At 39.3% G+C, this 26,700-nt stretch overlaps 1 protein-coding gene across 2 annotated transcripts in view; it reads right to left on the bottom strand.

Annotated features, from left to right (window-relative positions):
• Positions 1-26,700, bottom strand: part of gria3 (glutamate ionotropic receptor AMPA type subunit 3) — a 93,125-nt gene that overhangs the window by 65,100 nt on the left and 1,325 nt on the right. For both annotated transcript variants that reach the window (XM_005806626.2, XM_005806625.2), the window contains 2 exons: positions 25,821-25,979; positions 10,439-10,678 (listed from right to left, as the gene is read on the bottom strand). In XM_005806626.2, the coding sequence (XP_005806683.1) occupies positions 10,439-10,678; positions 25,821-25,979 (399 nt within the window). The remainder of the gene's footprint in view (positions 1-10,438; positions 10,679-25,820; positions 25,980-26,700) is intronic.

The following is a 26,700-nucleotide window of genomic DNA, read 5'->3' as shown; positions in this document are numbered from 1 at the left end:
TATAAATATTAGATTGTGTTGCATATTTACCAATCAGCTAATCAGAATTGTTTTCATAAAATTTTGGGTCAGCAATTCATTTCTATAAGACAGAATTACATTTATTTGAGTCCAGCAAAACTGAAATATTTTATACTGAAAATTTTTGAAAAATGGAAACTTTAGCTTAAGTGTATATACAGTATATTTTTTAGAAAATTATTGACTTTAGCAAAATCACAAGTGCCGCACTTGCCGGTGTCACTACTTTGCACACCATTATCTCGCACTATCTTGAAGAAATGTCCTTGAAAAAGGTCAACAGAAGTTGATCAGCACAAAATGAAGCTTAAAGCCCAATAAAATAAAATAAAAAGAGTGATGGCTTTTAGAGCGAGTCTCCTGTCTGTTGGTCAGCCGAGCTCCTCATAACCCACGCAAAGTTCAGAGGTGAAAGGATGTTTGAAATTTGAAGCGTTAAATAGCATCTGATGGATCTGACAGCACATCTGATTGGTATTTATTTATTTATAAAAGAGGCACAAAGGATTTGCTGACTCTTCTGTTCCTTGTCTCTCTTTATCTTTCCATGAGATGTGGTCCTTGTATTGTCTGTGAGACACCGAGGCAAAGCTAAGGGGAGAATTAAAAAAAGCCTTTGTCTCACTTGAAATAAGACTTGTGCTACCACCCCCATTCAAACTCTGAGCAAAACAGGGAGAGGATGGGTTTCTGTTCTTGTTATAAGATGCAGTGTTATGAATCACTCATCGTTGGCTTGATTGCATCTTTGTGTCCAAATCCATTTCTGCATAAACAAGGAATACGTCAAAGCTACAACTGCTGCTCATCTCCCATACATCCCCTGCATGTCATCTTTGGTCTCTCTGGCCCAACAGAAGTTTAATTCCTTTGATTATTTCTGGTAAACTTCCTTTGTTTTAGCAGAACTGCTGTTTCTCCTCAGTAGGGCTGTAATGCTTCCTCAAATGATTCGAGTACCTCCATTATTAAAATTCCTTGAGGAAAATTTATCTGCCTCAAAGCTTCGTTAAAATTATGTTTTATTATTTAGCTAACCGTGTTCTGCCCGGGTCATTATTTGTGGCGGGCAGCGCTCTCACTTCCGCCTGTGAGTTGTTGCAACGTCCTAGCAGCATGACGTTGAATTTTCCATCTTTTTGCCAGGTGTTGAGGGACAAATAACTATTGTTAAATTGCGTGGCGTGATGTTGGGAGTACGATAGCTTTTCTGCTGTCAGAACGGAGTCGTTACGTTTCCGAGAGAACGGTAGGAAGAGCACTGGAGAGACAGAGAGGGAGAGATCCAAATACTCGATTAATCGTAAAAGTAATCTATAGAGTACTCAATTACTAAAATATTCTTTTACAACAGCCCTACTCCTCAGTTGTAATAAGTGTGTTACACCATCACAAGGTAGTGCATAACTGTGAAGTAGACAGGAAATGATTTTTTAAATGGTTTACAAAGACATGAGCAGAAAACTGTGATATACATTTGTTTTATTGCACCAGAAAGTCTTTTTGGGTATTTCCAAGTCTTGTTAAATTCCTAATTGGACTGAGATCTGTCCTTTGATTGGGTCATTCCAGTTTTGGTGTCATTTGCTCAGAAGATCTTGCTCCACATATTTCCTCAACATGGCTTCTGTTTTTTGGCAGACTGCAAATGGGAAACCTAAACCTCAGTCCAGGTGAACAGCCATGTCTTGGTAGGTCTGCAATATTCTTCTCACTCAGATGATAGATGTAACAACTCTCTGCAAGTAATTCAAAGTTTGGATCAATTTCTCCATAGTTTCTCCCTGACCTGATGTTTATTGTTTGTCCACTAATGTTCTCTAATACATATAGAACAGCTGGATTTACACCAGGAATAAATTACACAAGGAGAGGACTCTTTGCTATTTACTATTTAGGTGGCCTCTGAATGCAGTTGACTGGTGTGTAGAGGGTGTGAACATATGCACGGCCCACTTTTCAGAATTTTATTCATAAACTAACTTTGAAAACCACAAATCCTGTTCCTCCGACTTCACAATTATTGCTACTTAGGTGTTTACTGATCACATAAAATAAAACTAGAATTCTGCATGACAAAGATGTCAAAGGGCGTGAATACTTTCGCAAGACAGTGGAGGGATACCAGAATTCAGACAATGCCTAAATGGTGACGCAAATAATGAATAGTGAAGGTTTGCATGAACTGTCCACTAAGGATTATTTTGGTCTTGCTAGGGTTGCGAATTACCATTTTTGCTCAAGTCTGCAAGACTGACTAAGCCGTGGCTGTTTTCCTCAAAACAAATTTGGGAACACGCGGTGACGCATAGAGTGGAAAATCTATGGATGAGACCGAGAGCAAAGGGTGCAGCTCACCTTTTAAAAAAAAAAAACTGAGAAGACAGCTTAGGATTTCTGCGCTGTCAAGGCTATCCACCAATCATTTCAGAAAAAAAGGGTTCATAAAATACACGAGGAGTTTTTTTTTCTCTAAACAGACACAAAAGACAGAAAATTGGGTGGAAATACACCTCCTGATCTGCAGAAAAGCTTCTCAATTAATAATTTAACAATTCGGTTGCTTTTATAGGCTCGGAGCTGCACAATGGAGATCTACATGTTGTTTGTTAGCTTATTTTAAAGCTGCACAGCCTCTCCATGTTCGAATGTGCACGGATCAATCGTTGCCATTTTGGGTGTCTGGCAGAGCGGATCAAGCGCAGTGTAAAGAGAGGAGGCTCGGATCATGCAGAAACACTTGGAGACAGCCAACGCCTCAGCTGTACCTTCTCAGTGGATGCACAGAGCTCTTTGAGGTTTTCACCAATGAGGTCAACCACACACACACGCGCGCACACACTCAAAGATAAACATGCAGCTCTCAAGCGGCTTCTCCAAACACACTCTGTTTGCAGTAAATCTTAAGGCGAGCTTAGTCCCGCAGAGAAGCTCAAATTTATTCAGCAGGAGTAAAAAAAAACCTTCTCAGATGTGACTTCAAAAAAACACTGCCCAATTGTAAAGGTCTAACAAATTTGATTGTTCTGTTTAGCCTTGAAGCTCACTTCAAGTTCATTCGTATCCTTTGAAAGCAGCATAGAGGAAAAAAACAACAAAAAAAACTTTTTTTGTTATTTTCGCCTCTTTTCTCTTTGGACGTTCACTATGAAGCCTAAAGGAGTCCTTGAACGGAACCAGATAACAGCTCTCTCTTCAAGTAGAGCCTGGCTGATAAATTGGTGTCTAAATCCCAATATTAGGGTCTCGGAGTTTTTGAAAAAGAGGTTAAACAGAAGGGTGGTGGCTTCACAAAAGGGGAGCGCAGGATGTCGAGGCCTAGCGTTCTGTCTGGGAGTGAGGTCACGGCGCAGCGTTCTCGGGGAGGTACATCTGCTATCTCTCTTCCTCCCTTTTCCTTTGTTAATCAGCCCGTATGCTTAACTGCTGAGTGCAGCGCTTTAGCCATATGCAATTAATCAGATGTTTCCTCGCGGAGACGAAACCAAAGAGACATTCAGCAGCGGGGCAGTGTGATTACACATCAAATGCAAGCCCTCCACCAATCCCACTGTCCCCATTTGTCTGCAGGAGATAGCAGGGAGCGCTGCCATTAATGCTGCTAAATGGCGCTGCTTCATTTTGATGGCAGCCAAAGATCTATTTTTCATTATGCAGAGTTCATTAAGCAGCAGGAGCAGAGAGGGAGACGGAGAGCATTACAACGGGATCTTTAACAAGCACATTTGCTAATGCACTGTGATTTAATTCAGTTTAGATGAGCATGTGCTTTGACGAGGTACGCCAAATTGCTCTTTTTGACTAAACAGAAATATTTATTACTTATAGGCTGCTGCATTTATTTAAGTAGTTGCATTTATTTTACACTCTCCCAACAGCTGCAAAGCTAATAAATATACATCACTCATTAAAAACTAGATTATTACACATATAACTTTATGTAAAGTATGATGGATCTCTATCAACCCAAATGTGCACTGTGGTCATTAGATTTGATCTTCACTAGTTTTCAGATGTCTTCTGCTTAGCCAGGTACTATTTTTTATTAAGCTACACCCCTGAATTTTATCATATTTAATTGGGATTTCATGTGTAAATCACATGAAGGTGTGTTCATGTGATTTACATGAGCATGCTTGTAAATCACATGTATGCTCGCATAGAGTACCAACCACATTTATTGGCAACCCTGGTAAAAATGTGTGAAAAGCTGTAAAATAACAGCATCTTGCATTGCATAATTGTGAAATGGAAGGAAAAGAGGACATCACTTTTATTAATCATAAAAAATCTGAAAAGTATGTGGTTAAGTTGCCTGGAGCTCCCTTTACCCTGACATCACTAAGGAAAGTCCAGTGCCATCGCAAGTTATTTACATCATAGACGGTCCACTTGTGTGTAATTTAATATTAGCACGTTCTCAGAGGTTTGGTAAAGAATAAACAGCATCATGAAGAGAGCAAGGTTGAACCAAAGTCAAAGTCACTGTTTGTGTCTGCAAACATGGCCAAGAACAATGACTCTCATTTTGATTCTGATATTCTCAAACGAGAGCAAAATCGATCTTTTTGGCCCGCAAGCAAAACTGTATGTGTGAAGGAAATAACAGCAACACACACATCCTTATCTACAGCCCAACATGGCATTGACAGCATTATATGTGAGGGAGCTATTCTTCAGCAGGGACTGTGAAGCTGGTCAGAGTGGAAGGGAAGCTGAATAGAGGTAATTACAGAATAATCCTGGTAAATCTACAAAAGAAATGTGTATTTATTCACTTTTCATCATGAAGATGACCCTAAACATACAGATGGAGCTAAGATGAGCTGGGTAGATCAAAACATAACCATGCATCAAAATGGCCCAGAAAAATCCTTCTATGAATCTTGACAAAATTTGAAAATCAAAGATCACAGATGCTCTCCATCTAATCTCTATAAATTCAAACTATTTTTGCAAATTAGAACAGACAACAACGTCAATATCTAGATGTCCTGGTTCACGTCGACTCATTTGTATTCAACTCTTGAAAACTCTCGATCCTTTTCTTTCTTCTGCAATTATGGACAAAGTTCAAACGGCAAAGTATTTTGAAGTACAAAAATGTTTGAGTTGTAAATACTTTTGTAAGGCACAATCACACATCAGGGAGATCTAAACAGTCTGAAACCGTATTAGGAACGACTGCAAATGGCTCCTGTTAGCAGTTAAGGAGATGCTAGCGAGCAGAACATAGCCAACGGTAATGATAGCATTTTTTGAAAAGGAAAAACTATTGGAGCCGACGGAGACGGAAGTCATTTGGAGCCAAACAACTGTCAGTGGGAATTGTGGGAGCCTTGTTATAGAAAAAAAACTTTAAATCCTTTTTAAGAAACATAAATAATTATTTATGACAACATCAAATGCTGCATGGGAGGAATTTGCAATAAATTTGCAAAAAAAAAATAAAAAGAAAAGAGTTGGCAGGATCCTTCTATGAGCGGCCAGCTGGTGCTGACCAGATGTTCTTCGGTTCAAGAGGTCATTTCTGCCGGCAGCCATTATTCTATTTAATGAGGCCATTTCAAAGCCAGCACATCAGGATAAATAGGTAGTGTTGCAGGGCAGCACAAAAGCCTATATATTTAATGACCACAAACTTTTTTTTTCTTTTGCCTCTTTAGCTTTTTCTTCTGCTTAACTTCTGTTAATCTGCCAATCGGTTCCTTGAAAACGAGCTGCATGAATCGGAGCGAGAACCCTGTGAAGATCGGCCCGAAGAAAGAACTTCTTGCGGTTTGATAATTAATGCAAAGATGTCAGTGGAAACTGTTTTAGCTGTCGGAGCAGGCCAATCTCCAGCATCAAAGCGAGGCTGAACATATTTGATGTCGACACCATTTGGAATTTAAAATCTGATGTGAAACCAATTCTGGGCCACGTTTTGAAAAAAGAAATCTTCTATTATCGTCCATATCCATTAATATGGATAAAGGTTTGGTAAATAACAGAAAAATGTTTCATGGAAAGTGTATTTTATAAGATCTAAAAGGGATAGAGAGACACATTTTCATGATTTTTCTGACAACAGGATGACTTTAAGATGCCCTTGCTTTGTTCTGCATATTTTAAGGTAACAGACCTTTTACATACCAATTTTAAATCCTTCTGCGGCACATTACTCGGTCATTGTCCCAAGTCAACTATCATCACTCACATCAGCATCTCTCAGAGACTCCTCACTGTCCCATAAATAAGGTCTTCTTCCTATAATGAAGATTAAAGTGACATTTGAATGAGGAATGGCTACACCGACTCCGGAGCATGGATGGCAATGAGCAAGACGAGTCAACACGGGACGACTAAGCCGTCTCTCAACAAACACAAGCTGTGCAGCATGAACTAATACATCCTCAGCTTGGGCTTCCTCTGCGAAAGCGGCTAAAGTGTTACAGATGGTGGCCTGTCAGCCTCCACGCAGCAGCAGGTGAAACAGGCCAACAAAGTGAAGCAGGACAGCATCCAAGGGCCACATCAGGAGGCACTTCAGACGAGGTTGATAATACCAATGAGAGGCAATAAACTGGGTAAATATTTTCGTCTCGCCACGCCACACAACCAATTATCAGGCGCCGCAATCTGCCACAGACACGTCGGCCAGATCAATAAGACCGAGGTTTCCGCTCGTGTGGGAGCGATAACAAGCTTCTTAATGAGGCCAAACGTAACTGAGCATACAGTACCAGCCACTCTTATTGGCAACCCTGGTAAAGATTTGTAAGAAAGACTTAAACTAACATCATCTTGTATTGCAGAAATATAATTTCATATCGGCATTGAAAGATAAAAGTCAGAATATATTCAGAGGAGTATTTGACCATCCCCTTTTTGCAATTTTTTTCTTTTATCTCCATACTCTTTTCTTCAGCTTTAAGATGAGATTTAGGTCTGAGGACTGAGATGAACATATGAGCAGGTTGTTGCTGTTTCTGGTGAAACGTCTCCGTGTTGATTTGGTCTTACGCTTAGAATGGTTACTTTGTTAAAAGAGCTAATGACAACCTATTTTAGTTTACTAGTAGAGTCCACTGGATTTAAAAGAAATGTTGTAGTATTTCAGAGAGTTAATGATACTATTAACTATGTAGAGCCTTTTTGGAAGCTCTACATATTTCAGGTTTATGATTTTGCTCTATCACGGTTTCAATTTCCAACCATTTGTCATGTTAAACACATAACCTGGTGTTAAAGTGAGAAGATGAAAATGGCTGTGCTCTGTGTGACATCATGCTTAATTATTTATTTTACATTATATTTAGCATTCCCAATTGCACTTTCTGCACCATTTGAAAGAAGGTTTGTTGCAGTTAATTTCTGCATTTTTAACCAAGGTAATCAGCCTATTGTTTTCATCAGTTTCAGTTTCTTTATTATTTATTTTACATTGGCTCCTAAATGCACTGGCTGAACAAATTAAAGTTGTTTTTCATGCTTCACCAAGCTTGTGAAGCTATTGGTGTGTTTAAGGGTGATGCACTGGTGCAAAGTTATCAAATAATTTTGTAATTCAGGAGATTAAAAAAAATACATTTTAAATCAATTCAACACCATTTTTTCTGTATCAGCTCTGAATTGAAACCTCAGATGTCTGTATTGGAAGTGAAAAAAGTGCATCATTAATCTCTACCAGGTGTAGCAAAATAGATGGCATATGGATGTAAAAAGCTATTTTTTTGTATTAATACATATTTGAAGATGCATTTGCCTGCTCTGTGGTCAAGTGGGACAATCTGATTCATTGCTGCAGTAGATGTGACATCTGTGCTGAAGATGCATGAAATACAGCAGAGGAAGTTATAAAGGATCTTAGTTGTCCTAGAAATGCTGGATGAAGGTTTAAAAATAGCTGGAATCCACAGTTGTGAAAAGTTTGTCAGATTTCAAAGTCGGGCTGAAGCCAGCAACATTCTCCAAATCTTTTTTCCTCTGAAAGCGGTGACATTAAAATATGTTGCGCATAACATCACACGCTGTACAATTTCAGTAACCTCCACCTGTAGCAGGTGTGAATGTCACTGAGAATCTCAGGTACGTGTTTGAACTGTCAAAAGCTTGCAAGAGTTTGACTTTTCTTAGGCTCTCTAGATCAGCATGTGTTTGGCTTTCATTATCAAAGAGCTCTCGCTGGACTGATCAACACACACCTACACAGGTAAAGACAAAACAGCTCAGAATCTCCCTCTTTTAAATCTGTTCAGAGCTGGAGACACTTTGCAAAGTTTGGAGAGCAACTGCTGCTGAGCTCTTTCTGAACGGGCAGCAGAAGGAAGGCTGGAGTCAAGCAATACGTTTAACCTTAAGGTTTGCAGCTGAGCAAATGCGTACAGAAAAATCCTTCTGTTGGAAAATCATTTTCCACTTATAAAACAAAAAAAAAAGGAATGTTTAAAAAAAAATTAATCTGAGAAAGTTTTTACAAAGAATTTTCAGTATGTTCTGTCCTAATTTCTTTAGAAAACAGATGGACATTGTTTAAAAGTTATTAAAGCTGCAGCAGAATCAGAAAAGTTAACCAAAGTCAGTGGAGATAGCCAAAGAAAAGAGATATGAAACATTGAACCAATTCCTGAAGTTTGCTGATTGCTGTCCGGAGTAATAAAGAAGATGGTAGCTGTACCTTTAAGTTGTGATTGACCTGTAATGATATTAGACGACTCGTTGTAAAAGAAGCGTGTATTAAGTTAGAGACGTTTGGTTTCTAATTTATTGGCCAACAATTGGTTTTTGTTAGCCAATACCAAATTTTATTTTTTTATGAGGCTTGCATTCTTTGACTATCCCACATTCGAACTAGGCCTGCATGAGTTGAATCTATAATGTGAAAATTTGATTATTGAATATTGTGTTGCTGTTATTGATTGAATTTCCCCATCTCCCTATAATTTGCTCTCTTGCAGAGCATCTTGATCACTGAGATCTATATTGGATGTGGGCATAAAGAAAAATTAAACTCCATCCAACTGGCTAAATGTATTTTTGGCAAGCAGAGTTTGAATGCAGGGCACCTAAACCTTTTCAGCAAACCAAACGCTGCACGCAATCACTCTTTTACAGTCCCAGTACTATCTTTGATGTGCTATGCAGCTCTAATGCAAAATTATTTGTATAAAATTGGTTTTGAACCAAAACTTAAGGCATATTCCACTAAAAGAGAGAATTTTGCTCAAGCTGGAACAAATCTCTTTCTCCAACAGCAGTGACCATTTTTACTTTTCTTCACAGGTGTCTGAACAACCCCTACTGCAGTGACACCATTTTTTTTTTCAGAAACCCTGGAAGAAAGAAGTTTTTGCCTTGAGGGTACAAAGCATCAAACCATGTGATCCAAACGTTAATCTGAGTTTAAGATTATGAGAGAGAATACTGTTACTTTTTGCATTTCTCCATAAAAAAATTAGGGGTTTCCAGCTTATTTATTTAATTGCGTGGAGCGAATACTAATATTATTTCACAAAAAAAAACATCTGCAAAAATATTAAGGCATTGTTGTTAAAACTGTATCAGGGAATGTTATCCCAGAACATCCAGTGCATCTTTGTTTGTATGAAAGATGTCACACCAGCATTATTTTTTAAATAATTTGAACTATTGATTATTAGTCTGAGCAAATTAAGGAGAAAATGCTGCTTTCTCCTTAACTGGTACATCATTTTATGCTCTATATCTGCTATCTAAATAAATCCAAGTAAATTAATAATGAAAAAGGAACTGATACTGATATCCTGGGGCGTTCACAATCCACAGATCAGAGCTGTTTGTGTTCATCTACAGCTGGTATGTATCTTGCTTGCAGTATGTTAGAAAACAGACTGCTCTGCTGTTTCTTAACGCCTACAAATGACGACCCTTACGGCCCTCACCGCTGCATAGATGGGGCCCACACGAAGAAAGTCAGAGGCCCTAAACCACATAGAAAAGTTGGAGGTTTTTGCACACTTTCTTTACCTAATCCAATTAGAGCGAAGTTATAATCTGCCAGGGGTTTTTTTTTTTTTTGGAATTATAGACTCAGACGTCTGTAGTCAAACTACAGCAGCACCTGTGAATGACTCATTTACCAGAAGCAAGGAAGTATTGAATGCCTCACAGAGCCGGATTCACCCACATACAGACGCAATTTAGGATCATTACTGTCAGAGAATAAAATGCATCTGACTGCTTTGAATGAGGACTGAAATGAGGGATTTACATATTATCATATACAGTGTGTAATAAAACATCTGCTTGAGCTGGCTTTTGGTCTGAAACAGATTTTTCTCCTTTCTCCCCCGTCCGGATGTTTCTCTGTCGCGGCACATCTGCGCTCCTGATCTTTAGCTCGCTCGCTTTGCGGAGTGCATCGGTGTTGTTGTTTTCCCAGAAGGGGCCCGCTCACCTCTGTCGGTGTCGTAAAGATAGACGAACCTCTCCCACTTGTAATGGTCCAGCAGGCTGAGAATGGCGCCCCTCAAACTGGGCCTCATCTGGATGACAAACTGCACGTCGGCGTCGATGGGGAAGCTGGGCGTGATGAAGGAAGTGTGCAGGGCGCCGCAGAAGGAGGTCAGCGTGTTCATGGACTTGCGGTCGTAGAAGCCGAAGATGGCGTAGACTCCCCGGGAGAACTGGGAGCAGACTGGTGACACGGAGACAAAAAAAAAAAAAAACACAGGGGCATATTCAGGTCACAAAGGAAGAACGCAGCCCTTTAAGTAAAAGTTTTCATGTAAAAGTTGCAGTAGTTTGCATGGGAGTTGAAAATATTTAACGTGAGGTCGTGATGAGTGTTAATCATGTGGATAAAGTAGCGAGTATCTGAATAAATGTTTGCCATGTGGGATGTCTGCTCCCTGTGGCCATGCTCTGCTGCCCACTGCCCTTCACTTCTCCTTCCTGCAAATACTGCTGCTTGGGTAATCAGCTAGAAATAATAGGGAAGTCAGTGCTCTGGTCACATCTTTTAATGGACAAATTCCCTGAAACATGAGCATGCAAATATTCCAGCGCTGAGCATCTCTGTGCTATAAAAGATTTATAACAAGGCCTATCTGTGGCCATCTGCGGGTCTCTGGAAAAAAAATTGCAGCCATAAAAACATCAGATACTGATTGCCTTAAGAGACATTAGCTATTTTGTTTTATTTACACATGATCGATGGGAACAAAGACAGTAAAAATAGACCCCTGGGAAATGTAGTGAATGATAGAACCTGCTGTTATGTCCATAAATCTTAACACAACCCTGAAGTCTGTCCGTAACATTAAATTGCTAAATGAGGTAATATGCTGTAATGTGCTCATTAAGAAGTGTATTGTCTACATTCATTGTCCAATCAGTGCCAATAAAAGTTTGCGGAGGTGAGTTCACTCTGCCTGCATGTGCTTTAAAGCTTGCCTGTGCTTATTAAAGACATTTATCATGTGTACTGTGACAATAACTGTGCTTTCATAGGTCTTTTGATGTGCACTTAACAGTTTCCTGGTCGGAAAACTGAGATGGGAATGTTTAGATAATCTTCTTTAAAAGGATTTTGAGCTGATAAGTGTATTTGTATCAAACCTCCCTGAGGAAATACTTTGTCCAACCACCGTTTGCGGCAGTTGTAGCTTATGGTCTTTTGGAGTATGGCTCCATCAACTTTGGACATGTAGAGGATGAAATTTCACCCCACTCTGTAAAAACACTCCAAGCTCGGTCAGATTGTGTTGACAGCACGTGGAATCATCCATAAAACCTCACGCCAAATAGATTTAAAACTGATCCCTACCTGGGTGGTTTCAATACATGGTCACGCTTGGATCAAAACCATCGTATTGTAACTGGTTGAAAGCTTTGGGTAATTGTCCTGCTGGAGGATGAAGCTCCACTCTGATTTTCTTCAAGGATTTCCCTGCATTGAGCACCAATCATCATCCTATTAAATCTGATCAACTCGTCTTGTTTCTGCTGAGGAAGAACAACCACGCTTCATAAGATCATATCTCATCATGGGATGGTGTGCCGCCACACATGGTAATTACATTTTTGGATTAATCTGATTAGAGTATCTTTGTCCACGTATTTGTTGTGGGCCCTGCAAACATGACTTATGATCGACTCAATTAAACTAGAGCTTTCTTCTTGTCATTCTTCTGTAAAGCTGAGATTTGTGGATTGCATGACTGTAAATGCCATGAAAGGTTTGCAGTTGTGCCTCACTCTTTCACGTGATGGATTGGACAGAGCTTTGGCAGCTGTTCAAAGACTGGGAAGTTATCTGATAACCTAACACGTGAAGTTCCTCTCAACTTTATCTTGTGTTCCTTGGTCTTCATGATCTAAAACGTTCTCCTGAAAATCTCTGAGACCTTCAGGGAAGAGTTGTATTTGATGTTAAATCACACAGAGGTGAACTTTAGGCGACTCCTGAATGAAGTCACACATTTATTTTGGTATTAGAGTAAATTTTCTTTGTAAAATGTGTTGAATATTTTCCTTGAACTTCACAACTATGCGCTACCATGTTTAAAAATTGGAGAGAAATTAGCAGTTTGGCCACCTATTGTTACTACTTGATGTGATTTTTGCATTTTCAAAAAAATTCTCTTTGCACCCTTTCTTTCTTTAATTGCCACCATCGTGTTCATATCACATGTTAATGTTTGTCTGAAAAAGCCAACGTTTCTCTTTTATAAATAGAAAACAACAGGAGTGCAACCAGCAAACCTTTTTGAGCGGTCAAAATCGTCATTACTCCACTTTCATAATCAGGAACAATTTCTATGCAAATATGTTGAATTCAGCTTTAGTTCGAGAGCTTGTTCCTTGTTGTTTTTGTTTATCAGGAATTGGATAATCATGGTGGTGGAGAGTAAGCCTGTCACAATAATCAATAAACCAATTAATCGCATGAAAAATTAAAACAAACTCAATAATTTCGATTGGAATGATTTATTTTTTTCTCTTTCAACTAAAAACTGTCTGATAAAAGTTTTCTGTCTAGTGCTTTGTTCTCATCTAGTCATATTTTGTATGCAGACACTTCATAATTCAATTTATTTGTTGTTTTGTTCATTTAGTTTGGATATTTAAAATGTCTTCCAGTTCCAGTGCTAAATGTTCATTAGAATTTAAAGTTTATTGATCTTTGAGAATGTGTTCTTGAATTATTATGAAATTACCATTATAGTACTTAAAAATGGTCCCAAAACAACATTATTATCATTTATTGCAAGAACTTCTAGAACAATTAATCATACTGCAAAATTTCTTATCGTGACAGACCTAGTGGAGAGGTTAGAGCTCATGTCATGCAACACAAGAAGGTCTCCGGTTTGAATCCTGGCCTGACGTCTTTCTGCATAAAGGTTCCAAGTTCTCCCAGTGGTTTCTCTCTTTTTTTCTACAGTCCCCAGATAAGATTGTTTGGCTAATTTCTCACTCTAAATTGCCCTTAGCTTGTTTGCCTTGCCTGTCTCTGTGCTGTCCTGAGATGGCCACTGAAGCCACCGTGGCGGATCAATCCGTGCTAAATAATAAATTCACAGGTTTCTCTTTACTTCAGATTATTAGAACAATGCTGACAACCACAACACGGACAGCTCATCTAGCATTAATCAATCCTGTGAACATTTTAGTTTCTCGTGAAGCTAGGAAGCCCACTCTCCTGAAGGACTAATAAAATAACGCATTTCGGCTCATAAACATCAGCCGCCAAGAGTAAATTCCTCTGATCCCAGCCTTAAATGAAGACACGCATCATTTACTTTATCGCAGAGGGGATGCTGTGGTATTTTTCTGCTCTGTGCGTTTCAGTTCAGATTATTAACATTGGACGTTTCTATGCATGACTAATATCCAGATGGAAAATGTTACCGCTTACTTTTTTTTCTTCAACTCCCGTCTTATTCATCGCTGTGCAAACACCCACATCTGCCTGTCATTGTTGGGTCTTTTTTCTCTTTTCCTCCAGCTCTCTCCTTTCTCCCTCACCTTCTGTTTAGCTTCAGCTCTCGCCACCTTGTTAGGCGTGACTGGCAGGTACAGCATCCTTAGCAGCACCCCCGTTTTAAACACAACTTTGAACTCTGCTGCGTGGATGTCTGAGCTTTTCACCACACCAGCTGATGGAGGGATGCAACAACTGAACTCTGGAAGCTGCATTTCTGAACAGAAGCAGCGTTGGAGCTGCTGTGCTGGCCTGCGAGCTAGATGCAAGAACGAGGTCTGCGAAAAGAAAGCGGCATTAGGGAGCTGGGTAAAAGGAAAGACCCAAGAAAGACGAGGAGGTGAAATTTTCTAGGACAGAATCGCCAATAGGTGCCACAAGATTTAGAAGATGAAACGCTGCCTTGAACACTGCAGTATTTTTTGTGATAACAGCTCTTTGTGTGTATTGATGCTTGGTGGGAAGGTATTGTTACACCTTGTAAGGAAGGATAGGAAACTAGCTGGTCTTTGGGCTGTTATGTATGAAATACAGAACCGTGAAAACGTATCTTCCCCCTAGCAGAATTGTTCTCTTATTCTGTGCGAAAAAATAAATGCCTCCCCCAAATCAACTTACTAGTTAGGGTTACGCTGTCCTGCTCTAGAAGAAGCAAAACACTTCCAGACTATAACACCAACATTACAGAGTTTAATGAGAATTAAATGCTGTCTTTGTTTTCCATTAGCTTGGATAAAAATCTTCCAAATAATTCAAATTTTGTCTCAAGATTCTGTCAAATATTTCACAAATCATCAAAACTTTTTAATGGAAAATGAGAAATGCCTTTGTGTTTGTTTGTTTGTTTCGTTTTTTTTATTATTATTTTTTTGGTCTGTGGTGGTTTTGGGCCTCTTTGCCTTTACAATAGATAACAGTGTCAGATTAGCTTAGTAATATCTTTAAAACAATTTTTATTTCCATTTGCTATATAAGTAGTTGATTGTTAAAGACAGGGTGAACCTTAATATAAAAAATATGTATAATTACATTGTAGGTGAATATTGAAATTACTTCAAATTAGGACAGTTAATCAAGGAGTTTGCACAGTATTATATCTGCAAAATAAAATACTGGCAATTAAATTGTCTTTGGCAAACATTTTAGGGCTGAAATGCAGATTTAAATACAAATCTCATTTGTAGGTTGGTGTGCTCATGGTTAACGAATAGGAAGAGTTTATTTCTATTTCTAACCCGTCGGCCACCGATCCCAACCAGCTAAGTAAAAACTTACAGGTAATATTGACTATAGATTGGTTCGTCTTCAGCCAGATCCACTGCAGGTGAAAAGGCTGAATTCACCTCATCAGAAGAACTTACTTCTAGATGTTTACAGTGTTACTCACCTTTTTATCTGCAGTTGAGGCATTTTAATTAGTGTATTATATTTACACAAAATAAGACCTCAGTGAGGGTTAGCAGAAGACACTAAACAACAACGATGATGACCAGAAGTCGTTCCCCCCTTTTTCAGTGAATAAACTGCCTGTCAATGTATCTCACACCGTCCAAAACCATTTCAATTCATTATAATGACCCGCTGGTTCAGTTAAGAGTGTTAAATCACATGGTCTGCAGTATAGTCGAAATGTGACTCAGTGACGCTAAAGGCAAAAGGCACATGGCTAAAATGATATCTTTTTGTAATAACATTTAAGCGGTTTTATATGCTTAAACACATCACGCTCTGCAATGTTGCACAATTTGTCTCAGATGACCAACCACATTGAAAGAATAGGGCGCATATAAAGTGAACGCTGAGTAGGTGTTCCTCCTCAGGCGGTGCTGTTACATGCTGGCTGGAGTTCCCTCTTGTGAAACTACATGTTTTCCCTCAGTGTGTGACTCCATGTATATATATTTATATATATATATATATATATATATATATATATATATATATATATATATATGTGCTCATTATGCACTTAAAGAGAGTGGCGACAGTTGCTGGATAAACTCTAAAGTGAAGAATACCACTAGATGCGGTCCACATGCTAAAGCAACATGACGGGCGGGAAATCTACAGCAGTTGATGCATAATGTCGTAGACTTGCCCTGCGGCCACCGGGGCGCTAGGAAGACGAATAGACTTGAACGTTTCACTGCATGAAGAAGCAACGCAAACCTTCCACCTACACATTCTTTACATAAACTGCGAGAACATCATCCGAAGAATGACTCAAGAGGAGATAGGGAGGGAAAAAAAACACTTAAGACGGCAAAAAAATAAACACTGAAAGTTTGTGAAAGATGAATAATTTTGCTTTAACACATGAGATAGCGTTATGTGATGCACTGAAATCCTGTTTTTAATTAAAATGTTATGGATTGTTAATATTTCGTCTAAGGAAGGAGTTTTAATCAACTGAGTCTTCTGCAGCCTTGCAACTCTTTATTAAAAAGGTTTTAATTTCAACTCAGCCTCTTGAAATATTCTACTTCCCGTTGCGCAATTTATCAGCACTTACACCAATACTTCAACCACTTTCACGACAATGCCCCAGCAGGAAATGAATTATCTGAATCAAATGCAGATAATCAACCTGACAGAGGGGAAAAAAAAAAAAAAAAATCGGTCTAATCTTCAAAACTAACTTCTACAAATTCACAAAAGCAGCTCTTTAAGAAACTCCCTAAATTATTCACTGCACAGATATCATCTTTGGATTCCTCTCTTTGACACTACTCCGCGTGGCTCACGGCTTGTTGTCCTTGAATAATCCGAGGCAGAGCTGAATGAAAAACAGAGATTTCAGCGGTCGAGGACATTGTGTAAGCCAGCAAACGAACTGCTGCAACATCACTGTAGCTTGTCAGTAGCGATCACCGTCGCTCTGTTACAGCGCTGACATGTAAGCACATTTAGATACACGGGATGAAAGACTAACTGCACATCTCCAGAGGTTTGCCCCCGAAGCTATTCAAGACTATTCTGCCATTTCACAGCCTTATCTTTGCTCAGAGTTTAGTGACTGGGTTGGAGGAAAACTAGAAATGAGATTCGGAGTTGAGATAAACAGGCTGTGAGCTTGCTTGGATAAGTTGGGATTTAACTGATAGCTGCAGCCTCACTCGGCTGTTATTTAAACGCTGCTGCTGAAGTTGAGGACATTTACTTCCCTTTTCAAAGAAAGAAATGTATTTATGAGCACGATGGTGCATGAATCATGTCTCACCCTGCAGCGGTGGACGTTAAAAGTTCTTATTAAACTAAGGGTCAAACACTCTATTCATGTCGGTGAATACACTGCTTGCAAAATGATGTTGTGTGCGTGTATTTTCTATTTCGAAACGCCACAACAAATCTAAGAACGACTGCTTTTCAATTCCTCGCAGTTCACCGAGCTGACAACCCACAGGCTGCAGCAGCTAAAACTTGAATATTTCTAGGTTATTATCAGAAGAAGACATTTGTGGAAAAGTGTATCCCTAAATAAAAGACGTATGCAAATTAGAGATGCACTGGGAAATGTTAAGCTTGCTTAACAAATTCAACACTCAAAGAGGCGTGTTGAATTTGCTGTTTTAAGTATCTATAAAATGAAATCAGAGGAAATATAGGAGCTATTGAAAAGGAAAACATTTTCCACAGTATGTTGAGCTGAATCAGAGAGAGAGCAAGACTTTCAGCAGATAACAGGAAGGATCAATGCAGTCGCTCAGTTTTATCCATTAGCGTTCTTATGTCCTGCGGGCAGGGCATGCTACATGAATATATGATAGCTAAGATTAAAAAAAAAAATCATAGCTTTTATTGAAAAGCTATTATTTCAATCATGTATGCCAATGAAGGATACAATCTGAACTGTAGACGCTTTTGTCAAACTATTCTGAAATGCAAAATAATGTCCAACTCACCATTCAAAGCCTCATACCCTTGAAAGAAGTGAGACATCACAAGCCCACAAAGCCCTTGTGAATTCTTACATTCACAAGGGTCCAAATAATGTATAATTCCACAACACTCTTACATCCAGAATGCAACATAATCTACTGCTGGAAACCTTACATCTATTTCTCACAAATTTTCATCGTAATTTCTGTAAAGCGAAATGGTTCGTTTTTAAGTGTTTTGAGTAAAAATTGTACAGCCTTCAACGTTTGTCTATTACGAAGCAATGTTTGAAAAGGAAAACGTTGGCACATACTTGTCAAGTCTCCCGTCTTGGGCGGGAAAACTGCCGCTGTATACCCTCCTTTCCCGCCGTGCTCCCGTCTTAGTATTCTACTGTAAACATCCGTATTATGGCGCGCCCCCTCCTCTTACGTTAGTTTACCCCCACCACACCACCGAAACGTGAATGAGTTGGCATCCTACTGGAAACCTCAGGTAAGACTCTATATGTATTCCTTTATTTAATCAGGTAAACCCCGTTGAGATCTAGATCTCATTTTCAAGAGGGACCTGAGCAAAAAATTTGCAATACATAGCAACCTGGTTACAAGATAAAAACAATTAATACATATGCACAAGTATAAAACAATAAAAACAATTTAAAAACAATGACACTGTTTCATAGAATCTTGTTGCCTATCTTTAAGAACTGCTCGAAATAAGTCCAGTGAAATCATTTCCGACATCTTAAGTTCAGACTGCAACTGATTCCACGCTGTGGGGGCCAACACACTGAATGCCTGCTTCCCTTTTTCAGTTCGAAAGCGTGGGACATGCAGAAGAATAATGTTATTGGAGCGAAGAGAACGAAAACTGACAGTTCTATGTAGGAGAGTGGATAAATATGCTGGGGTTAGACCGAGTAAAGATTTATACATCAGGATCATTAAATGATTGTTTCTCCGTACACTTAAAGGAGGCCATTCAGCTTTTGCGTACAAATCACAATGACGTGTCAGACGTCTACTACCGGTTATAAATCTTAAAGCGCAATGATACACAGTATTTAATGATTGAAGACATTTGGTCGAAGCATTCATATATAAAACATCTCCATAATCCAAAGTGACTCTACTATCCTTCACACTACAGCCGGAAGCCACGCAACTCCGATTTTTTTTTTTTTTTGCTGTAATGCGACCTGTATCTGACCTTTTCATGGCAGTCTGAACAATACAAGTCGGATTTTTTGTCGAATGCAACCCAGGCCGATACGTATTCGATTCAAATGTGACCTTAACGTCCAGGTCGCATTCATCGGATTGAACGTCACTGATACTCGACAAACGTCACTATTCTGCGTCCTGATACGCCCAAGCGGGAAGAAAAACAGCAACCACGGCGGACGATAATGGGGATTAAGTTGTTAATATGCTGCTCCGGTCGGACAACAACTTCAAAATTGTAAGCTACGCTCCACCGTTAACATCCACGTTTACTTCCGCAAACACTGAGCACTTCCTCTTCTTTATGGCGGTTGGCAGAACACTGAGAACCCTGAAGCTATTGCGCCCTCTACTGTGCATGCGGGAGACTTTCAGGTCGTTTGCAGTTCACACCGAAGAACACATACAGGTCGCATAAATATATTTGGAAGTGTAAACAACCATGGCAAAAAATAAAAGAAATAATAATAAAAATTGGAATTGGGTCACTTCAGGCTGCAGTGTAAACATAGCCTATGAGGCTGCTTCCTTTGTCATGCTAGCAGTGCTAATCACTGTTATAACAATCTTGACAGGTAAGCTAGTAGCTGCTACATGATTTTTTACTCTTCATCTCAAAATATGATCACCACCAAATACGACCATTGCATCCCAAATCCAAATGTTTTCTTTCCTACTGACCTCAGTACTATGCGGAAAAGCAAGGTGAGTAAATATTTTCTGTGTGCCTGCGCTATTATCACTGCGGTCTAGCTGGGGATTAGGATGGAAGCTATCACAAGGACTGCTCTCCTTCATGCCAAACAGTTTGACAACCTCCTCGTCTCTGATGTTCATGCATCATTCATGACTGTCGGTTCACATGAGTTCCCAGGGTTATGATGAATTCAGGGTTGTTTTATGTTGTTTGGTTACGCTCGAGCGTGCTTGTTTTGCTTCACTTACTGCCACAGAAAATTATGTAAAGCATTGTCAATCGATGTTTGCCCATGAGATATTACAATATTCTCACAAGCTCCAAAACTCTAATCTAAAATAGAAAACAAGAACAGATGATTCATTTATCTTTTCATATCCAGTAGTGTCACAGCTTCATAAATAAAATAAAAAAACTGTCAAAAATGTTAGTAAAATTATTAGGACTCTTGACTTTCATAGGAGCAATGCAAACTTGAATATTTGTTCATCTAATTTTGGTAAAAACAAGCAAGCCTGGCTCAACATAAATAATCATTATCTAAAAGTCTGATGAATCTGTGGAAATTAGGGAAATGTATGAAGTATCTTTCTGCCAGATCTTCACATTAAAACTGAGCTAACATATGTTTCTACAATTCGTAGCAGCAATGTTTCTCTTACTAATATTCAACATAACAATTGCTGATATAATATTTTTTTAGATACATTAATGTATGTACTTTTCTCCGAGTTACTAAATTATTAGGCCTAAAATCTACGATGGGGATTATTTAAAAATAGTATCTGCTGTGATTATCCTACCAATTGCTTCTAACTTCTATGATGCAAATAACACATAACACTTCAAAATATGAGGGGAGAGTTTTAATCAAGTAAATACCCCATTAGCTTACGCCATCAAAGTTGTGTGCACATCTTTCACAGGCTAATGTGAATGCGAGTTCTGCAAAGACTAAAAATCTCCTAATCAGCGGACGGCTGCTAATGAATCAAAGTATTGAGCACAGTGTTAACAATGTAGAAGAAAAAGAGCAGAAGGAGGATGAAGAGGAGGAAATCTGGCTGCATGAACTGGTCTGTGCTGCATTAGTGGGACTGTCCGTTGCCTACACACTGAAGTGCTCTAACATTAGCCTCTGTCTGAACGGCAGCACACTGGTTGAGTCACAGCAGGGGGAGGATTAATAGCTTAGAACAAACACTCTTGCAAGAAACACTGTGAATATTTTGGCTTTCCTTCCTAAAACAAAATAGCTTTGAAATGTAGTTTAGAAATCTACAAATGTCTTTTATTGTACTATACAATGACATAGCACATACACAGCAATACAAATGAGAAATTCATGTTTTTTTAGTAAGCATGGGGTCATCTTTTGTGTACTTACAGGACCCTAATGCAGACAGGAAGTAGGCAGAATCATAAAGGAAGTGATGAGGAACAGAGGAAGGAAAGGAGTCCAAAGATAAAATAAAAAAGCGAAGAACTCTGGAGTTCAGAAATCTGATAGGCAACAGCAGAGAGCTTGAACACTTGATGCTCACCTGACTCAGGAACAAGTGGGTGTAAGAAACAGCTGTGTGGAGAGCACAACTGGAGGGGCAGAGGGAAGATGACTAATTGACAGAAAAACTCTTAACTTAACTAAACAAGGGGAGCCAGTGTTATTTTCAAAAAATAAAATCAATAAAATACCAAAAGAATGAACATGTACAAGAATATCACAAAATTGAAAAGAAAATAAGTAAACTCAAACACTTTAGGATCCTCAAATACTGTTTACTGTTTTCAATTTATACCAATCTTTTTAAAGAAATTAACCATTTGTACAGAATTACTGGCTGTGCGCTGCAGGTAAGCTGGCTGATTATTGTTTATTTGGAAAATGTTCTGTTCAAGAACAAACTAAAGGAGTGTCACGTATCTTTTGAAGGTCACACTGATAAATACAAGAGTTGGTTAAGCTACAAGCAGCATGCCTGTCTAGTAGCTGATTCTACGGTCTACCTGAGCAGATAGGCTATCCAATTAACCAGCTAATTAAAGTTTGTTTGACCAGAAGAAATCTTAATTGCAGCAAATATTTTTTTATGACACTGTAAATATGATAACTAACTTTATTGTATTGGAAAAAGTCAAGTCTTGTGTTATTTTAGAAAATTCAGGGAATAAAACAAATCAGATCATATTATGTTTTCATTCATCACTACATTGAAACCAAGTTATCTTTATCCATGGTTATCATACGAATGCCATGCCACCCAGTACCTAATGTCCAGCTCTCTCTTCTCTTGTATTTTCCACTCCTAACCTTAGTCTTAATGGATATGACCTTCCCATTGCCACTTTTATGCATGCAATCAGTCCCAGCCTGCAGCAACGTGTCACGTCAATACGTTCTGCAGCCTCTCTCCAGTCACAAATAGGTGGTCGAGAGATAATACAGCACAGCAAACTTCTCTTTGTCAGAATTCATTCAATCACAACTGGGAACTGTTTGCTGCGGTGCACTATTGACCTCATAGTTTTATGGTCACTTTTACATGTGCAGTCAAAGCATCACAGCTCAAAATGCAGCTCAAGAGAGAAGTTAAGGGGGTTAAAAGAAAAGAAAAAAGTTTGCCGTGAATTGATTTTTCCGTACTAGGGAACAAGCCAGAGTCAAGCATAAACACAAACACGCCACCGCCGGACGGACGACGGCCGTCCACCTTATTGATCCTCTCTGCCAGCAACAACAGAGTCATTTGCCATCAGGGATTTGTAACAGCCATTACATACCGATTGAGCTGGGGGGAAAGAGGGTGAGGAGCGGCATTGTCCTGTTTTTTTACTCCAACCCAAATCCATAAAACAATCACAAAAGACAAGCTTTGACTTACCACTAATTACTCTGACCCTTTCATTATTGCCCCTCTCTGTCACGTCTCCAAGAAGAAGAAATAAATACTGAACATCCTTTAAAACATCTCAGTCATCATAACACATGCTAATATTTTTTCTCAATCGATGATGCGAGTTGTGGGAAAAAGCACAGCTCGGACTTTCCTTCAGTTCTTGCCAAAATAGATATGTGTCACATCCTCATCACAACATCCATCGGAAACATCAACACCTGCCAAGAAAAGCAGGACATTATGCAATTCCGCCTGCTATATATGTAACCGTGTAGCTTGGTGCTTTTTGGAGTCACCGGCTGAACCTGGCTGGTCTGCATAATGAGCCACTCAATGTTCTTTGTCAACTAGTGAGTATTATCCTCAGCTTGCGTCAGCTTATCACACTGAAATTAATCCTTCTGATTATCCTTTATAAGGATTTCCCTTAAAAAGGGAATCCATAAGCTCCTTCCAAACACAATGGAGTTTGGATTTAGTCTGTGTTAATTCGGGGGGAAAAAACGTCATGTTCCCCACCAGATCAGGACGATCCCAGCAGGTAACGTGCGTGTCTTCCTCAGCACCGCCTGCTGAAGTGCCCTTGAGCTGAGCACTGACCCAACAGCTGCTTCGGTGTAATTACTCAGCTGCCAACGGAGCAAGGTTGCAGTGGAACACGGGCGGCTTCGTGGCGTGAGACTGTGAAAGTGTGTCAACCTGCCTGTGGCAGCGATTGCTCCCCTCCGGCTGCTGCTGCTGCTGCATGCCAGACTCCACTAAATGCAGTTTGCGAGCACCGCCACCGCTTACCGACAATACGACAGCAGTCCACCTACAGGACAGCCGATGGAGGGGGTGGGGGCCTGAATGTGGGAGGCGCCACTGCGTTCAAATTTCCCTTTCTTTTAGCAGGCTTGTTCTCACTTCATTAGCTTTCGCAGTCATCTCTGAGAGAGCTGACAGAGTTCAGAGTGCTGCGGCTGATCTTCGAGCGTAAAGTGTTAAGTGCTGTTGGTGGGAAGAGAGATAACAGATTAATTCTCCAGACAGGACTCAACACCCTGCACGGCAGGGCAGGGGGGCACGTCGTGCAGCTATCAGGCAGCGTCACGCTCCTCGCTCCTTCGTATCAAATTCATCATGTTTGCGGAGACTGCCACGCAGATTTCACCAGGACAAGGATGGCACAATGAGCTATTTATATTCGGAGATGTAGACATAGACACCTACAGGCTAGGTTGCTGAGGGAACCTTATGTGATCCTCAAGGTTGCCTTACAAAAATATATTTTAGGGATTTAATGGGACAGATCAATAGGAATCAAAATCAAGCAAGCTAGAAGGAAAATGACACGTGGTTTTCAAATCCCTTTGTTACTCCTGCACGCATATGTATTCAAAATCCCTCTTTACATTTAACCCCAAAATAAAATCCACTTTAACTCTGAAGGATCTGTAGAGCTCCAAAGCTAGGATTGGAAGAACATGCCACATTATTTGTAGAATGAGTAATTGTGACATGGAGACCAAATTATACGTAGAAATATTTAAAACGTGGGAAGTATTTAGACTCTGCATTCCAGACTGAGATGCACAATGTATAGAGTGGATGAGTCAGTTAGGGGTAGGATTTAATGAGCACTGGCTTCTTCCTACTCCTTTTCAAACTGAATAAGAAAGTTTTAGTTTTATGTTTTGGCGTTATTCCTATGTTTATTCTTGTATTATTTTTCTCCTCTGTTAACATTAGTGTTTTTATATGTTCGAAATAAAGATTTCATCATCATCAAATCTGGCATTCATAGAAGAGAGGCAAGAAGAAATTTGTTGTTGGAAGGAAGCTGTGGAAAGTCCTGTCAGCGGGTTGTCACAAGGTGGAAGAAGGTGCTCTGATTAGACAAGACAGAATTTGAACCTCATAATCTAACACCATTACTTTAGCCCTGAATACACCATACCCGCAAATAAACATGGCGGTGGCTACATCATGCTGTGGGGACGCTTTTCTTTAGCAGGGACAGGGAAGCTGGATTCATGGGAAGATGGAGAAAGCAAAATAGACTTGCTTCCAGCATGACAACAACTTTGAACGCACAGTCAGGCCTAGTCAAAGTCTAAACCTGACAATCTGAGGTCAGAGTTCAAATCTGGAATTCAAATGAATCTGATCTATTTTGCACAAACAAAAGGGCATAACTTACTGTCTCTAGGTGAACAAATCTGGACGGCAGATACCTTTAAAAAATTGCAGCTCTATGTTGGTTTGTTGTATGAAATTTCAGTAAAATACGGTACATTTTGTGGCTCTAATGTAATGTCAGTGAATATGAAAAGGTTCAAAAGCTATGAATTCTTTTGCAAGGCACTGTATGACTTCGGACGTTGATGCCAACATGAACAGCCACCCATAAAACGTGACAGCAACGAGGAACAAAGTGGAGATCTAAACCTTTAAGTGACACAACTAACTTACACCAAAGCATAATTTCCAACTTAAACTATCGAAGTTAGCAGGGTAAATAAGAAAAAAAAACGGATGTTAATTCTTTAAGTCTATGCTTTTTTTTAACTTAAGACATCAAAAGCAATTTTTTAAACATTTATAACCAGCCTCATTTATTTAATGTGCACTTTAGCACAATTTGAATATGTTGAGAGCATTGTTCAAATATTCCGCTTGTTTATGATGTGGACCTTCGTTACCCACTAGAATAATTAATTTCCCCTGTTCAACATAAACTAAAATGCTTTTTATTACTCCTTTTTAGTTTGTGGTACAACAATCTAAGAGCTGCTTATTGTCTTAATTATCCATTCGCTTTGTTTCCAAAAAGAAGGCCTGGTTGGCCAGTTAGAGACCATCAGGTTTCATGATCCAGATGGAGGATTCTGGATGCCATAAGCGAGAAGCGAAGGAATCACGCCAGACGCTTTGGCAATAGTTTTAGTCCTTTCTTCTTTTCTTTTTTTTTATAACCACAAATGTCTTTATAAACCCCTGTGCAATTGTTTTGAATACAACACAGACAGGCTTAGCATAACCTTTGTGCTGTTTTGTGTTTCACTTCAATAATTGCAGTAATTTTGCATCCATCGAGGGCAGGACATAAACAGCACAACTGAGAGAAGAAAATAAAACAAAAACAACAAACCAACAAGACAATTACTTACAGGCATGTGTGACAGAGAAACTGTTCGAGGACTCCAAGTTGTCAACATTATAATTGAGGTGAAAAGGTTTTTCTGTCACATTCTGGTTGGTGTTGTAGAGCTGGACAGCAAACCTAAAGGCGCTGTGCTCCTGCACTGTGGAGCGCATGAACAGTCCACCTGCAGGAAATGTCACACACAAAAAGTGCCTGTCAGATTTTAGAAAGAGCTAACAACAGCTTCTTCTTTTTTATTAGCTAAATGTTTTGAAAACATTTCAGACCAAAGCTTCTCAATAAATATGTGACCATAAACCTCTTCTGTCAAATTGAATCCTTTGGCATCACAAAATGATGGGCCTGTGTGCTTTCAGCGCACACGGCTGAGATTGTGGAGCTAAAGGGGCGTGGCTTCAAAATCACAGCATTCACCTGGACCATGTTAAGATCCTCATGAAGGATCCTCGAGTCCATCAGGTGGCTTTAATCAAATTTGTTGCTCACCATCCTCAACGTTTAAGGGTTAAAGGTTTAAAAGCATTGGAATTGGTCTCTGCCTATTTGCCAGTTGTTAGTAGCATGTGTAAAAGTTGTTATGATTATACTGCTGGCTCCATTGTCCCCTTAAAAATGCATTATGCTTGAGATTTGTATCCACCAGAACCATTATTAATTTACCTGAAGACCAACAGAGTTTGTTTTAATAAGCAAATGTGTTTGTTGAATAATGTTTTCAAAAATATGACAATAATCAACCAATTTAATTTGCTAGTGCGTGCTTAGCTGGTTACACAAGGTTAGGATTCCTCAGACAATTGGAAATAGCTTATATTTTAATGTCAGGATGTAACTTAAGGTAAAATATTCTCTGCTACTGATTCTAAGGGTAGAAATATAATATC

This window comes from Xiphophorus maculatus, chromosome 11, assembly GCF_002775205.1.
Source record: "Xiphophorus maculatus strain JP 163 A chromosome 11, X_maculatus-5.0-male, whole genome shotgun sequence".
In the NCBI taxonomy this organism is placed as follows: Eukaryota; Metazoa; Chordata; class Actinopteri; order Cyprinodontiformes; family Poeciliidae; genus Xiphophorus; species Xiphophorus maculatus.
This window is presented reverse-complemented; position numbering and strand designations above follow the sequence as displayed.